At 43.4% G+C, this 18,067-nt stretch overlaps 1 protein-coding gene across 1 annotated transcript in view; it reads left to right on the top strand.

Moving 5' to 3' along the window:
- The first annotated feature begins 271 nt into the window (after positions 1-271).
- khdrbs3 (KH domain containing, RNA binding, signal transduction associated 3) overlaps positions 272-18,067 on the top strand; it is a 79,632-nt gene continuing 61,836 nt past the window's right edge. Inside the window, exon 1 of the mRNA XM_084031890.1 lies at positions 272-683. Within this exon, the coding sequence (XP_083888016.1) occupies positions 593-683 (91 nt within the window). The 5' untranslated portion in view covers positions 272-592. The remainder of the gene's footprint in view (positions 684-18,067) is intronic.

The following is an 18,067-nucleotide window of genomic DNA, read 5'->3' as shown; positions in this document are numbered from 1 at the left end:
GTGGATAAGTGTCTCATTGTGTTCTTCTTCTAAATATCATGGAGCTCCAATGAGATGTATTATTAATAACATGTTTGAATGGAGGCGCGCCCCCGTTTCACGGCAGGTTCCGTGGACGCGCTTCATGATACGCTAACAGGCGGGATTCTGCACCGCGGACAGCTCCTTCGTGTCGCCCCGCCCCCCTTTTCATTGACCAATCGCTGCCTGTTCCTCACTTCAGCACTGGATAACAAGCGCGTGAGCTTCAGAACCGACTGTGTCCGCGCGCGCAGAGAGGACAGAGGGGAGCTCGCGGCGGCTGTGACGCGTATAACGGGACTCTGCCGGCTGAACAACACACGTTTAACCGCTTTACCGTGCGCGTGCGCGCGTGTGTGCCGCGTGGAATGCTCTTGTAGCGCGACGAGCGAGCGACTAATTGTATTATTATCTTTCAAAGACACATCTGGCGGCGCCTTTAAACTTGGAGCCGTTTGGACGCTGAGCAAGTTTTTTCCTTTCATTTTGTATATTTTTTTATTTTTTGTGTGGCTGTATTAACTTGTATTCGAGCCGTTTAAACCGGGAGCCCCCCCTCCGAAGCCCCGAGATGGAGAGCGAGAAGTACTTACCGGAGCTCATGGCAGAGAAGGACACGCTGGATCCGTCTTTTCAGCACTCTATGCGGCTACTGGATCAAGGTAAGACACAACAGTTTCGGGTTTTGCTGCTGCAAGTTATAAATAACTACTTCCAGAATAAGCGAGGTCCCTTTTGTTTTCTTTATTGTTCCAGCTTTGCCAAGTTGTTAACGCAGCTGTTTTAAAGGAGGCATGCCATTAAAACCCAACAGGTTCACCTGCTTCATTACCAGCACAGAGGTGGACTCACTCTTCATATTCACGTGACATTCTAACAACAAATGTGATGTCAAAGTGGACATTTACTGTCTTAGATGGAGTCACGTGACATGACTGCGGTTGTGGAATGATCCCCCTCTCATTCCCATGTACATGTGTGTCTCCTGGCTTTGAAGAAGAGTACGTGACTGAACTGTAATGGTGAACGGAGCTGGGAGCGTGCACGCGGTTCCCGTGCACGCTCCCCCTCTGCTGGGCTTCGTCTCCGGTCCACAGCAGCGTGTTGGCTTTAAGGGGAGCAGACAAGGAGCACTGGTCTGTAAACAGTCCTGCTGCAGTGTAACTAATTCTATTGAACCCCCCCCCCTCTTAGATGCAGCTCCTGCACCAAGCTGTTTTCAGACAGCCATGTCCATCCTAAACTTACCCCCCCACCCCACCCATGGGTGCTGAAAACGGTTCCAAAGGGGTGATTACATTTTCATGTTGCGTTCAGGGACAAACAGCATGACATTTCCAGATATACTGTCACCTTCTGCAAAATGAATATACATGGTTATTTTTGTTATGATTCCTCTGCTGATTGATTGATTGATTGATTGACATTGAAGTTGAAGTTGAAGTGAGATGATGTCGTGTCATCAAGTTGCTTGATTCGTCCGACCAAAAGCCCCAAAGATATTCAGTTTCCAATAATATTTGTGCTTAAGCTTGGACATATTTGGCTGTTTATTTGTTGTTGTTTTTTGCTTGAGGGATGATTTAAAGATTAGGCTAATGGATTATCAGATGAATTTTCTGACGATTGACTAATTGATCAACGGACTGAATCCAATTAAGCGAATCATTCCATCTCTCTGATGAAATCAGATTGAATCGTCTGGTTTTATGGTGGAATTCATTACATTTTGAAAGTCTCTGATATGGAAGAGGTCGGCGCTGCTGCTCTGCCCTTAGATGGCCTTCACCAATACAATCATGTTTTAAACAGACGCCCTCGTGAAAAGAAATACGTATATTAGACTTGACCTTCGTAAGCCCTATTGTCGTCTTTAAATACCGCGATGTGTAAAGTGTAGACTCGTAATGGATGTGACGGCCTCGACAATATCAGGTGCAGATTGAAGTCTTTTTTTCTTTTGATAGAAAAGTGAGCAGTGAGCTGAATCATGTACAGTGAGGCACAAAGGGAGATAACGTCAGATTTTACTCAGCAATTTCTGTTATCAGCTGGTTTCGTTCTCCAAATCTGGTTCCATAGAACGGTATATTTCCCCCACTGATGGGAAGACAGGAGCTCTGAATACTTAATATGAGTTAAAGCGGCTCTTCACCAGCCAACTTCCTCGACAGAGACGCTCCTAAAGCCCTGCATCCACTGCAACTACGGTATTTAGACTCATACCCAAATATTGGCCGTTCCCCAAAAATCAAATTTAACTGATGGAGTACGAAGAACACGAGGCACATTCAAACAGTTTCATCTCGCAGTGGAAGTTCTGGATGCAACACTTGTAATTTAGCTTGTGATATTTCTGGTGGGGGAGGGGCAAAGTTTGCAAGTTGGACGCCAATCGCAAGAGGCAGAATTAATCCGTGACATTTCATGAAGTACAAGCAGAACTCTGCGGCCCCCCCCCCCCAAAAAAAAAAAAATTGGCCGAAAACAGTCTGCCACGACTCCAAAACTGTAAATACTGTTATCTCTCTCTTACACAACAGATGGGATACGACTCAGCTTAATAGAGCACTTCTTCTGCCATCTTGCTGATGAGTTCTGGACCTGATTATGCAATTGGCAGGGGATGCAGGGAACAGAGCTAGAGTAGCTAGAGTTGCTGTGTTGCGAGCCGGGCGAATATGAGATTACTCCATGTCTGGAGAGACTTCCATTCAGGAGAAATTAGAGGGGGGGTGCATTGTGTTTGGCGGCTCGGGGACAAGGGGGCGGGCTGCTTTTGATAAGTTAGGGGCCGTGCAGCGGAGCTCTTATCCCACAAGGACTATATCTCTGCCCCCCCCCTCCGGTGACAAGCCTCATCCAGTCTGCACCAGACACCGGGAGAGAAATATCTTAAGCCAAAATAAAAGACAAACAGGGAGCCTACGTGGAATGAAAAATCCTCAGCAGCATACTAATGAAGGGCTTCTAGGTATGGAGACGAGTCGGGTGGCATGAAGTGCATCCGTTATTTACATTAAACCGGCGCTGCCCTGCGGCACACGTGGGCAGCACTTACATTTACAATATTTAAAAAAAGGTCCTATTTTAAGATATTTCCTGACCTTGGGAAGATTAGTTTGACAGCAAGGAAAATGGTCACTTTAGGGCTTTAACTATTTTATTCAAACTTCTAATTTCCATGCAGTTTGACCCGTCGTTGGCCCCGTCGCCCCTTTGTACCCCAAGGCTGTTGTTGTGTTCGCTATAGTGCAAAATGCAGAAAACCATATTCTGCTCGAGCCGTCCTAAAAAGTTGTGACGCTGAAGCGTGGAAGAATTGCGCATAAAAATTAAGCCGTTCACTGACTTTGTAAGTGGAGGCAATGCAACTGGACTGAATAACAATGACCTTCTACAACATGTTTATAAGGTTTGGACTACATGTGTTCATCATTCAACGACTGTGAGAGGTAGTTGGTATCTTCTTGTTAACAGTTCGGATTTTCTTGGTCAAAGTTTTGTCTACAAACATCCACAAATGCAAAAATATTTAAAAGAAAATGGTACAAAACAGAAAAAAAGCAAAATTGATAAATGATTAAGAGATAGAATTGTTGAAACAACTAAATAAAAAAAGTCGCCCAACTGCCAACAATACATTAATCCCAGAAATATCTGAAATACATATAAAAACATATCAAGAAAAGATGTCAATAACGTAAAAGGGGGAGATATTGTAAATAACACAACCAACAAACACACAAGACTTTTACCCAGGAGACCCCTGTGCATGTCCCATGTAAAAATCAAAAGCAATTGCTGACTTTTACACGTTTTATGTAACATTGTTGAGCACTAACATGAGCTAAGGGTGGTTATTGTTAATTCACGACACCTTCATGTAATTTAATCCTTTACACAAACAGGTCGTCTCATTAATGTCGGGAGTGCAACCTGATGAAAATAATTTTGGAGCTCATCATTTAGCGTAGAACTATGCTCCCTGTGATTCTACTTTCAGCGTTGCAGCTCTCAATTAAAGTGTTAGCGAAGAAGCAAGAGAATCAATTACATTCGGCCTCGTCATTTGATTAATATCGCAGTTTTCTATTTGATGTATGTGACCTCTCGGTTTCAAAAACGCCCCAAAAAGCACATTATTTGGATTATTGTGATTATCACAGCTGTTCAGATTTTTCCTCATTAAACATTTACTTCACCTTGCTCAACAATATTAATGAATATCTACGGGGCAAAGTTGTTTAAGCCATATAAGGCAGTTCTTAAAATGTAAAGTCTCTCCCTGCAGCCGAAGTGTTGTGTTTGCTGGGCCGTGCGGATGCAGAGCGGCGTGCAGGTCTCTCTGAATGTTTCAGGACCTCTGGCCCAGTTTGGACGTCGTAACCTCGACGATGCTGCTGCAAACACACACACACTTCCCTATCTGGTGCTTTTTAATTGGATATTCCACAGCAGGAGCCCCGGCACCGTGTTTGCATTGAATTTACAGCCTCGGCTTGCTTAACCCTCACAAAGGGGAACAAGAACAACAACAAAACATACATTATCTGCACAAGACAGGGTGAAGGAGGGGGAAAGGGGTATCACGATTTCAGACACGATGCCCCATCATTAATTTGCACATCTCATCAGCTCATGCTCGAGGTTGGGGAGTAGTTCCTGGGCTCGAATGCCCAGCAGTGAACAGCAATAAGCTCTGGCGTATGATCAAAGGCAGGGATAGCGTTTTGTTGGGGAAACAGGACTCGATGGTGATAATGATCTGCTGGATCTACGGCTGGCCGACACGCTGAGGTGGAGAAGCGGCTTCCCGAAACCCCACCAGAGGCCCCCGAGAGCTGCCGGGTCATATGACCCTGCAGGATGTCATGAACTTGGGAGGAGCGTCCGGAAACCAGCTTTGCATTCAGGACGAGCGGCGCGGTGGATGAGCGGTGTGTTTGCAGAGCTTCGTCTCTCTCTCTCTGCTTTGCTGCAGCTCCCGCTGGAATTCAGGGGCGAAATGTAGGCCAGGAATAACACGGATCCTGGTTTCATAAGAAACGACACCTCGTCTAACAGACAGACGCCCGCATTGATCTTCACCGCTAATGTGGGATGCACGTACTCACTCGTAATAGCAATGATGAGCTGGCGTTATGCGATTTCTCTGATCTTTCCCCACTCAGACGCAGAGCTTAATAGCCTTTAATAGGGTTAAAATGTCAAAACCTGCAATATATATGAGTCATCCGTGTTCCTCTGCACGCAAACAAACAGAGAGTAGTTGTTAATGAGGAATAATCAAATATATTACAACTGTGCTGGAAGAAAGCCACGTGCAAGTGCCTCTAAGTGTGAACGTATAGCGTTACATCATCTACGTAAAACTGCACTAATGACTTGAACAAAGTTTGGTTTGTTTCATTTGATAGCCAAGAACTTCCCACAATCCTCTTATCCAGCTACAGCAGGAGGCTGTTTCCAGCCAAAGAGCTCTTATGAACACAATTTTGTTTGCTCAGCATCAAGCAGCAGGTAGACACAGTTAGCAACAAGCTGGTGAACATAGAAAAGCAGCTAGCAAGATGAAGAGGGAGATATTGCTCTCAGAAGTCGGTGGAGACCACAACAGAGCCAGGTGGATTCCCTAATGATGCTCTAATGGTGGTTTAGATGATGGCAATGGTTCGGAGAAGGACGAAGGCACCGAAATATTCATTTGAGTCACAATATCATCCCGATAATCATCAAAATATAGTCATTATTTAATCGCAGATTGTACAAAACATAAAAGAATGAAAGTATTGTTTGAGAAGTCACTTTCTAAAGGCAGTTCTACTTTTCAGTAACATCCTGTGCTCGTTTTCAGCCCTGTTAAAAAGTTAAACGACAACACCGGGAGTTATTAATTGCGTTCCTTCTCTCCATCTGTCGGTCCGTTGCTCTTTTTCTTCTTTTGTGATCCGTCCATGCAAAATTACCTCCGCCGTGTTGCACAACCCGTCTCCTCCAACCTGGAAACGGAGCTCGCCCTTCGGCTCTCAGCTTGTTGATTTAATGTTGAGGCTGTCAAATTCCAATGTTGAACACGCTGCTCCGGTATAAATGCTGCAATCATATTTCAAAATGCCACAAATGTGCATTTCCCTTCCTCCCGCCTGCATCCACACAGCACCGAGGGGCCCGCCTGGAGCCGTCTGCTCGGACGGCCGCCGCCGAGAGGAGACTCCCAATTAAAGCGTCCAGCCAGCGTGGCCTAAATAATGCAAACTGCACTTCTTTAGGCAGGAGCGATGCTGAAATCTGATCTACCACACGTCTTGTAAGGAGATCGTTTAGAGATGTGTGTTGCTAGGTCAATGGCACAGCCGAGTATAGTTACACTGTTTTTGTTTCATTCACCTTACTCTTGAGTTTTTGCAGATTCCTATCGAAGAAAGTCCCCAATGTTACATGCAGTCTAAACCCGAGCAGACAAATAATTCTAAAAGTATATTTCCCAAAAACAGATTCTGCAATGTGAGAAGATAATGATATTGGAAGCATTCCATCTCTTTGTTTGCAATTTATTAGTTTAATATTAATCAAGTTACTAATTGGACTGTAAACTACGACGGCTTATAAGAGCCACTTTAAAAAAACAACGGAGCCGAGAGAGGCTGCCTCGTTAAAGTCCTTAGGGTGATGATGTTGATGCTTATTGTTGCCTTTATTTAGATGAGGACATCTTATGGGTGTTTCTTGATCGGGGCAGTTGGGCTAAGATGCTAGCGGTAACTTTCACCTGTTGTCATAGCAACGGCAAACATCCGATGTTTGTTTTATCGGCTAATATATACATTTATAAACTCGCAAATTTGCAACTTTTTTGCCTTTCCTTGCCCCAGAGATGCTTATCAGGGGTTCCCAGATTGAAAACAAGACCACAAAAGTGTAAAAAGTATCGGGAGGAGCCCGTGTCCTCAGCACTCAACAATATAGCCTCTTCCCCACATCACTTAGATATACATTAATCCATCAATTTGATTGGATGACAACCACCAAGACCGGGACAGGAGACTGGGTTTACACTGGATTAGTTAGGAATTAAGAAGTGACCCCCCCCACCAAGTCTGTATCAATCTATTTCCTGTGCCCGAGGCTGAGAGACAAAGGGAGATGTGGAAGACAGAGAGGGAGTCTGGATGGCAGCGCTGCAGAGAGAGTAACAGTCTCTTCTCCCAGGGAAAGGTTATTTGTACCAAAGTCAGTTACAAAAGGGAAAATGCAATCTGAGAGGGGGGAAACAAAAAAAATGGAGGAGCGGAATGGAATGGGAAAAAAAAGTGGCTATATAGGAACGTTGTCACAGATGCGTTAGTGATGAATAAGAAAAAAGTTCAGATGTCTTAAAAAGAAAAAGTATAAAAGCTGCCAGGCTGCTGTTGACCTCTGATTTCTACCGGAAACCTCAAAGTCATCTTCTAGAACTGAAACGCCACGATGAAACGACAAATTAGAAAGCCAACTTATGTGTCATTGTTATTGTCATAAATATATATTAGAGTATTATATGTGAAACTGGAAGCTTTCCAAACACATTGTTTTTTTATTTTGGTTTGAGAGCCGAGAGAGGGGGGCGATATTCAAAGAAAAAAACGTGCAAATTTGCGAGTTTATTACGATGCTAACAACCGGCATTTATGCTAGCTAACTTCCCATGAATGTAGTCCTTAGGGTGATGATGTTGATGCTTATTGTTGCTTTTATTTATATGTGGCCAAATTGTCATCTTATGGGTGTATTGATCAGGGCGGTTGGGCTAAGATACTAGCGGTAGCTTTCACTTGTCATAGCAACGGTATACATCCGGTTTTAGCGTAACCAAGAAACTTCTTTATATCGGGTATATATATTTATAAAGTGGCAAATTTGTGAGTTGTTTTCTCTGAATATTGCCCCCTCTTTGGGGTCTGTTTTTTTTCTCTTTCTCCTAAATACGCCGTCGTAGTTTCAGGAGCTCTGGAAAAAATGCCCAGTTTCTTCTCATCTGCACTAAAACCTCACTATCAGGGTTAATATTTGATGCTGATTTTTCCCTTGAACGGGTCCTTTTTCTGTGAGCCGCCTTGACATCCACCACTTCCTCGTCTCCCTCCTCCTCCTTTTATTTATGTCGTTTTGTGTGGTTGGCACCTCTATACACTGGATTGCACTGGATTAGCTTCTCCGCCTTCCCCGGCTGATCCGATCCATTTTGTGTAATCCAACTCAATTTAATTATGTTTATCGTTCCACCTCGCTGCTGCCGAGGAGCAGCGGTGGCGGCGCCGGCGGCACACCTCTGCCGAGATAAGCCCGGGGACCTTGTGCCTCTTTGCTGGCAGAGTGTCTGAGCCTGTTGCTTTTCTAAACAGATGGTGTAAGTCACCTACGCTCGCAGCAAACACTCTGTTAGGTGCAATATTGTGATTCAGAGCTCCCCTCGAGCATCGCTGGGACAACGGGAAAAATAGCCAAGGTTGAAGATCATAACCTCAATTTTTTATGTTGTTGTTGTTAGGGGAATTTGTACAGTTTAGCAGCCTCTCCATCCCTCGCTGATGTTGGGAGGATTAATGTGTGTATTCAGTCTCCTTTTATTATCACTTCTGTGAGTCTGATGCTCGACGTCAGATATCAAAAGCATGTTTTCAGACTACAGTTCAAGGGGTTTGACTTTTTATTCCTTGTGAATGCGATCGTGCAGCCGGAGATGGTACATTTTTTGTTGCAAGGTTAAATGTGTTTATGGGCTTTCGGGTACTTATCTCACAAGTTCTCCGATCCAGAGACACGGAGCAGCAGATGTTACAGCTCGACGACGAGGATCACAGGAAAGAAACGACCACATCGCCTCCGTCAAGAAAAGTCTGGTATAAATACTCCAGGACTCAGATGCCTCTTCTTGTTTATTCTATTTATTTTTGTATTCAGTATTTAAAAGGGTCTTTGTGCTGAGATAAACAGCACCATTCCCCATAGAAAGAAACTATAGATAATATTCACATATTATGCAGAACATGGGAAAGAAGATTGCTTTCTTTTGTCACAGGAAGTGTAATTTTCATTTCACAGGAAGACACTTCAATGTCATCGTTCTTTCATCAGTTACCATTATCTGGGTTGGTCTGCTTTGGTGCTTTAAAGACCAACTGAAATAGCATTTAGTTAAAAAAATAAAAGTCAAGGTGTTTTTGACGGCGTGGTGTTAGCGGTGATTTTTAGCAGGAAAGCTAATTTGAGTTTTTGTTCAAAGTCCGTGAATGTTTGTCTGAAACCAGCTTGTTCCCATCAGTTAATAAACCAGTTTGGACATTTTTATTTTACAAAGAAAAGATATTAAATCGACAACGATGCGTGTAAAGTGCTGACTTTGATCTTTAACGGTGGCTTCTCGGGTCAAGCTTGGTGTGGTTTTTTAGTGATGAAGAAAAAAGCAAAAAGGACGGTTGGGCAAGTCAAATAATTGCCGTGTGTAATACTGGTGACACGACTACAAGTAGATAGATTCCCTTGAATTAATGAGAAACTAGGAGCTGCCAAAATAAAACCAAAAATATAAATAAATAATAATAATTCCCTTTTGGTTTCAGATTGAAGTGAAGTTACTTAGAGCAGATAAGTTTGCTGTAGCAGCCAAAAAAATAGAAGAGAAATGTAATTTGTTGGACTGTCACTATACCTTTTTGAATAGAGAAGAAGAAGCGGAGGCTTGGGTGGCGGCGGCGTGAATGTTTAATGAGCGAGGGGTGGTGGGATCTCAGGAAATGAAAAGTTAAGTGCATTTTCTGGGTTTGTTGGAGTTCTCTTGTATCGCACCGAGACACGGATGCTCGTTCACCACCGCGTGCCAAGAGTCCCTCTGAAAGCTTAATTGTGTTTCAGTTTGGAGTTTTTTTTTTTAGAGACTTCCACTTTTGTTTCTTGTGCCATATAATATGGCATGCCAACAAATTAATTCAGCTGTAATGCACAATATTTAGTTTGTCTTCATTCTCAGCCAATGATCCCTCATTGCCTCATTTCCATTAATAAAGCACCAGCGAACAGATGCAGCACGTACATTGTTTAGGGCAGCCGGTTGTTAACAGTTGGCTGTAAAACATTCATTAAGTCTTAGAGGCAAAACCATAAACAAGGGGGTCAAATCAGATACAGCCCTCATAACAAGCACAATTATCCCCTCTCTGCTCGGTGATGAATTCATGCCGGCGTCTGCTCCTCCTCGGTGGCTTCTTGTTAAAGTTTGACCCAGGATTTTGGCCCAATCAGAGGCTTCGACCTGGAAGTGGATCTGTGTTTGTCTGCTTGTTAAATCTCTGTCTCTCTCTCCGCGGCCATCATTAGTCCACAGAGCTTCCATGGGGTCGGATTTCTATTTTTTTTTTGGTATATCCTGGAGAAAACAAAAGCCTTGCAGCGTGATCGGAAGGAGTGCACGGCTCGACCGAAATCAACACGTTGGAGTGTTAATTATTATGTAAAATAAGGGGCTGCTGTTCTGCAAAGGCCGTGGAGCTGTAGTTTCTTGTTAGAAAAAGGCATTCTTTTTAAATATAGGAACTTAATAACACTTACTGAAATATGATTCATCCATCTAATTTCTAGTTATGCTCGTGTGTTTTTTTTTAAGGTCTTTCTGAGAAACAATGTCTCTATTCGACAAACCAAGATGAAGCAGCTGCTTCATTTCAATCCATGAAATGACACTGAATTCCAGGAGAGTTGTAACATTTAACACTTTTTGATGTCATTTCAACTTGATTGATTGATGCCATTATCCCATACTTTCACTATAAATCCCATACTTTTCACAAAACACTACGTTCGTCTAGACGCTCGTTGGTTTCCACTGTAGTAAATCTATCAAAACAGATCACAAATATATAGTCTTTTTAAAAAAAAGGGCTCAGTAATTCCCCAAAAAGCTTTGGAAAACACGACTAAAGCAGCGGTAAATAGTGTGTTTGCAGGGGATTATTTTCAGCTGTGGATTAATACACATTTGGCACACAAGTGAGTATTTACAAGCAGCAGCGTATTTAGTGCTGATGTAAAGAGTCCTCATGTTCACGGTGATGAAGGAACATGTCACCTGTTGCAACAGGCAGCATATTTGTGAATAAATCAGTCATATATATATATATTAGGGGTGAGTATCGGCAAGAACCTCACGATACGATACGTATCACGATACTTTGGTCACGATACGATACATATCATGATACTTTGGTCACGATACGATACATATTACGATACTTTGATCACGATTCGATACGTATCACGATATTGTGATATAAATAAAGATGAAAACACAAGTACCTGTATATGTACATCAGATGATATTGATCAGAGGACAAATTGAGTCAAAACAATTTCATTCAAAACAACCTCTCCATTCTATTAATTCCCATGAAATTCACTGGTATAAATATTGAAAATAAAATGAAAAAGGATCAATTACTGCATTCACAACGCGTCTAAACATGAATCTTTTTTTTTCGATCTTTGGAGTTGAAAAATCGATATTGTATTGGGTGGCAAAGTATTGCGATATATTGCCGTATCGATATTTTTACCCACCCCTAATATATATATGTATATATTTATTCTGATTTTAAATGGGCAAAATGGGCAACGTTTTTTGTCTCTTTTTTGAGAGATATTAAGCTCATTTGTTAATGACGGGATCATAATTCTTCTCCGTCACCCATAATGCATCTCTGGAAAAGATGATTGTAATTACAGCGAGCGTGCGGTCCACACAGTCGACCCCCCCGGGCCGGCGTGTCGATGGGAGGCGGCGAGAGGTGAATGGATAGAAATCAAGTTTTATAGATCTGTGGTTGGCCCGCTCCTCCACCGGAGGGCTGAGGTTTTAATTGCTGTCTGACCGGGAGTCGGTCCTGTGTGAAGATGGGCGCGTTGATATGAGAAGTAAAGGGGGGGGGGGGGTTTTCTTTCTCTGCGGTTGTTGTATTGACAGCTTCTCATCCAGGAGGGGAGCTGATAAGACCAGAGGATCCAGGGGAGTGGATTGCATTTCAGGGACGGGATTTTTGTCCCAACCGGGACGTCTGCAAGGTCTGAGGGTGAACAACAGGGTGACGGAGCAGGTGGGCACGCAGGAGCCGGCAACCTTGTAACGTTAAATCAACACAGCAGCATTGTGTTCAAAATCAATGAGGGAAAGTGCATTGATTTCCAAAAACAAAACACAAACACAGGGGACTCTGCTGCATGCTTCCTATTTACCGGAGCATCTGCTCGGGAGCATTTAGTCAGAAACAAGGAGCACGACTTCCTACTTATTTCATTCATTCCTCAGCTTTTCACATGATTACATAATAATCTGAATCATTTTTGCACCGTTGTGTGATTTTTGGGGCTTTCAATGTCTACGCCGAAGCATTTACAGTCATCGTGCGATCGCTTCTGGGCGGAAACAGCCATTCAGAACATCATTACACACAAACCTTTAAGCTGCATTAGGTCGCAAGTCAGAATAATTCACCCGCCGAACAAGTTCCATTTAAGACTAAACGATCATGAAGAGGATTTAAAGTCTTTCGTCGGCCGGTCCGGTTCAGGGAGGAACCTCCAGGATCGATACGAGATGTGTAGAAGACGTAATTTACGTATCTAACTCCTCACGTGAACACTTGACTTATTGCTCTGTCTTACACGTTGCCTTTGAGCCTGGGGGTGGGATCTACAATGCTGTCGGACAAATTGCACTATGTGTGTCATAGATCTCCCCGTCAGCAGTACATTACCCCCACTGAGCTGCTCGGGTCGCCCAGTGAGAGATAATTGTGACCCCCGCTGAGAGGGAAGAGCTCGGCTACAGGAGCCACCTTCCCATTCATCGGCAGCCGCTCATTTAAAGCCTCTTCCATCAGAGTGAAAGTTGTAATCCGCGGCTCCTTCCTGTGATGTTTTTCTTTCTAAACTGGCTTTTTAACAGTAAAGCAGCAGCAGCGAGGGGCCTCAGCAGATTTACAATTCTGTTTTTTCTTTTTTTTTTATGCAGAACTGAAGATCTGGGTCTCGCATCAGGATCTAAATATTTCATGTCTTCTTCTGTGACATGTTTCCCCTTCCATCATATCGCTACTGTCGACTTTTTTAAAGATTTAAACATATTTTTTTTAGCTAAATGTCTCAATACCATACAGTTGTATTCCTGACAGAACTAATTGGAATTTGGTGGTCAAAGGTCGAGGTCACCATGGCTGCAAATTTGATGTTAGATTCAAACGCACGATGACACAAAATCATATTTTCCCCCGTTGATTACATCACACAATATGAAGACAGACATTCAAAGCTATACATTCGGAAAAAAACCCTTACCTGATTTTAGCATTTCACTTAAACCTCATATACAAGAGCAAAATGGACATAGGCTAGCTTTAAATAGTGTTTTTCCTGCTACCACTTTTTCAGCAGTAAATTATCTTACAAAGTGACATATTACTCACACAAACACGAGGGCATTTATAATACTTTTTTTTTTAATTCACCCAAACTGGCATCGTGTGAAGACATTGAATCATTTGCATTGCTCATTCACACATCCATCTTTCCATCTTCTCTGGTATTCAGTCCTCCCCAACATAATGCAAATACCCCCCTCCCCTCCCCAGCCATCAGTCTGCCTCATTATCATATTTATTTAAAGTATCGTATGACCCATTTCGTTCTGACATGGGTTCCTCCCGACATGATTGAGTGGTCCCATATTTAAGGGGAGTCTCCGGAGAAATTCCGCCGTGCATGATGGGAAACATCACCGTTAAGTGTATCCTGTCCTTGTCATTTAAAAAAGAAAACGAGAAAGACATCTTCTGTTTCAGGTTACAAAGACAGCGTTATTACAGGTGCAAAGCAAAACTGCAGACTGTTAAAAAACAACCCTCAATCTTCTTCCACGTTGGAAATCCAACTCACGCGATCAATGATCTGTCATGTAAGCAATACGAGATGAAATGCAGGATGTGTTTGCCCGTTGGCCAGTGACATTGTGGAAGGGAGACGGGATGAAACGCGATTGCTCTAATGGACCACATCTGATGAATTGGTCGTGATCGCACCGATAACACAGAAGGTATAGAAATGCGCACTTTAATGGCTCAGAATCGGTCACAAAATGTTCTGGAGCGCCCGTTTCAGGCCGGCTGGCGACCTGTGGCTGGTAATGGACGACTGATAGCGGGGCTACTCTCTGATCGGACTTATCGAGTGGTCCCCCCCCCCCCCCCCATCGGATCCATTTCTCAGGACTTGGACGAACGTCTGGAGCCGTATCGATCCGCCCGCTTGCAAATTTATGGTTATGTTACTTCAATTTGCACAAAAGGCAAAAAAAATATTGTTGTCTCTGCCGGCATCAGTCATCGGCATTGCTGCAGGCAGCATGTCTGGACTCGGTCTGCCCCCCTTTGGTCCCGGAGGGTCAGATCCGTCCTCTTATGGGATGGGGGGGTGAATGTCATCGCTGTTACCTTATCTATCTAATTGACGGTGACCTTCTGAAACGGCTTTACATTTAGGTTTATTGATGAAGCTTGCTCTCTGGTGCTTTAAATACTGTACATGCTGATATGATGAGGCTGTCTGCATGGGTGGGGGAGGGGGGGCACATCACTGGCTTGTTGTGTTGAACGATTCAGCCGGTTGAACTCTGCTTGAGTCGGGGTGGCGACTTAGAAGTGTCTTATAGGATTTTGGACACCAAAGCCTAACCCACTTGAACTTTAGCCTCACATTGATTTAACCTCAGCTCCGGCTTTAGCTTCAGATTTAGCCCCCAAACCTGGCAACCCCCCATCCCCCACCCTCCTTCCTCCACACTGTCTCGTTTAGCTTCATTGCACAGGGTTTCATTACCTCTGCCTTAGTCAAATGGCTGCGAGCTCCGGACTGATATTTCAACTGAGACATAATTAATGAGATGTGCACGTCTGGTTCGTCTCGCCTGCTGGGAGGAAGTTTAGGAGCTGAGGTGTTAACAAGCAATCTCATGTTTGTTCTATAGCGGTGGAGGGAGGAAAAAAAACATGCTGCACGGACACTGGATGAGCTCGTTCAGGTCGACACTTCCAGACACGTCTACGAGTCCAGCAGGAGGGAAATGTTTATAATAAGCCTTTATTCAGTCAGGTGTAATGATTCGAAAAATACCACCTGTGTCAACACCCACAGGGTCGTCATTATGGTGGAGCTAATGTACCCGGAGTAGAGGGGGGGAGGGGTAATACTAATGTCACGTTTATAATAATGGTGTATAAATAATCCGGCACACACTTATACACAATTATACTAGTTTATGATGGATTCCTATCATGACAAGTACAATAAAAAGGTATCATGATCATTTTTAAGAGATGAAAATTACAAATTCCATTCCAGCTTCTCCCCATATATATATATATATATATATATATATATATGACTTCTATCTTTGCGTGCAGGATGTTAAGCAGTGTTGTGCCATGGGATAATCTAGATTTGTACTTCTAATGGTACTTACAGTGTTGTATCCATATAGGGTTTTAATCAGTCTCTTTTTATAAATTCCACTGAGGAATCTGGATGTTTTCATAAACAGTTGCTCCTCTTTTTTTCTGCCTTATGGCCTTAACTCACAGGGGGAATGCTTTTTTTCTTCTTCGTGTGATTAATTTGCACATTTTTTTTTTTTGAACAGTTGTTTTTATCACACATACTTTTTCACAGAATGTGGCAAAAAGTACACTTTTTTTGTAACAAGCCTGCTTTTTAAAGTCTTATACTGTGAATAAACCAATTGTGCGAAACAGGTTTATTTATTTATTTATTTTTAAGAAAAGTTTTGGCATGTGTGTCGTTTTCATACACCGAGGGAGTAAAAAGGCCTCAAGGGGACGCCGAAGAACTAGGGCTGCACAATTAATCAAATATTAATCACCATTACGATTTTTGGCTTACCACAATTATAGAAAAGCTCTGCTGGGTATCACATCAGACAGGCAGTCTGAAGACTCATCCAGGTCATGTTGGTCTTTGAAGAGCTGAGGCAACTGGATGAGAGGCGAAATGTTTAACATGACTCAGCAAAAAACAACAAAAAACACTGAACCAAGGTGACGAAGACCTTTATTTTAAGGTGTAAAGATGTGTTGATGAGCAGGAATGTAGAACAACATAACTGTGATAAATCATTGCGATTGATCAAAAATAATCAGGATTTATTGCTCACCTTTAAGGTTCCCCTGGATGTGAAATTAATTAACTCGCCACTCGGCTTCGGCGTCTTCTCGGAGGAAAGGCGTTAACTTTCATCATCACGTGTTCAACGCTTCGCTGTCACACGTCTGAACGTGTCAAAGTTGAATTCTGTCCCAAATTGCTCTCCGACATCTGGAGACGGAAATAGAAGTGGCGAGGCATCGAGTCACATACAGCCGTTTGCTGTTGCTGCTGTTGTTGTTCGTGTTGTTTGTTGAAATCTCCAGAAAGCAGGGACTAAACACCACAATTACAACAGAGCACAATTATTATTTTTTATTTTTTTCTTGCATACCAACGTGCGACGACGGCTCCGGCACGGAACAAACATAATCATATTTAGGAGCCTATTTGGTTTTGTGGCTCTTGATCACCACTTAACATAAAGTCTTTATGGGCAAATCACAAAATACTACTCCACTTCTTGTGTTCACTCAAAGGTAATGCTTTCCTTGTGTTTTTGGGAATGAGTTTAAAGGTTATGTGGAGTTGATCTTCATGATCTTTTAGAAGGTTTTATTGTGAAGATATTCTCTCTTTAAGCTGTTTCCATCCCATAATCACCTCCACACAGTTGCCGTGCTTTCAAAAGGCGTCTTTCGCATCGGCGTGGCAACGGATCCTCACTTTCAGATGACAAAGTCACGTTGTACCGTGAACAATCCCGAAGAGTAGGACGCCGACCTTACACAGCGACGTCCTCGCCAGACGTTAACACGCTCAATAATTGGTGCAACAATCCCCATTATTTCCCCTTTTCCTTCCCCCTTGAATATTTTCCCCTCCTTGTTGTTGTTTTCCCCCCCGCCCTGCGCCGGTTTGCCGGTTTTGCTAGACGCCGCTTCACGGCAAAATACAGTTAACATGTTTCATGTGACACTTCAATTTCCTCCCCGTCAGTCAGTGCAGCGGCGGTATCTCTCTCACTGCTCCGCCAGACTGACAGCTGCTGATGGATCTGCTTCTCGGTTAGCGGGCGGAAATGTGTCATTACGTGGACGAGCATGCAAATACATGCATATATTTGTGTGTGAGGGAGACCTACATCCACCTGCACATGTGCATGATCACACTGCAAAGCAAAAATTAGAATTTTGCTTAGGATTTAGTCCTTAAAGAAGCACAAAACACCCCCTTTTTTTTACAACAGATTGCTGCATTAGATGTCTGAATCTTGAAACAGCCGCTTCTGAAATCCTCTGAACTTCCCTGAGAATGGATTTTGTTTACAGTAAAAGCTGCAGTCTGGACACGGAGGTGACGGCTCCCGGGTTCCTCTCGTTCGCCCGCTGTGGCCTCGGAGAGATTGTCATAAAAAAAAAATGCCGGTGGCGTTTGCTGAGTCGACAGCCCCCACTGCCGTCCTAGAGTAGTCCATTAGCTCTACCTGCCCCCCCAGTTTCTCCACAGGATCCCCAACAGCACGAAATGAAGCCAGGCATATTTTCATCTTCCTGACAGCCGCGGTGCCGGCGGCGGCGGCGGTGGCTGCAACCCCGGGAGATGGAGGTTCTGTGTCAGCCTGCACACTCTGGTCGGCCCAGATGCCGATGCGCAGCCCGTTGTATCATTCATACGGGACTTCTTTTGATGCTCTTCTAGAAACAGATTTCATTTACATGGAGGAAGGCACACATTTCGGACCTATAAAGAGGAGAAATACTCCGTTTACTGGGAGATAGCAAAGCCCAGATTTAAGTTGCCAGCTGGTACAAAACAACAGTCTGTTGTCCAAGTTAGCTTAACCTCTAAAACCTCATGTGAA

This window comes from Eutrigla gurnardus (genome assembly GCF_963514095.1).
Source record: "Eutrigla gurnardus genome assembly, chromosome: 17".
NCBI lineage: Eukaryota > Metazoa > Chordata > Actinopteri > Perciformes > Triglidae > Eutrigla > Eutrigla gurnardus.
This window is presented reverse-complemented; position numbering and strand designations above follow the sequence as displayed.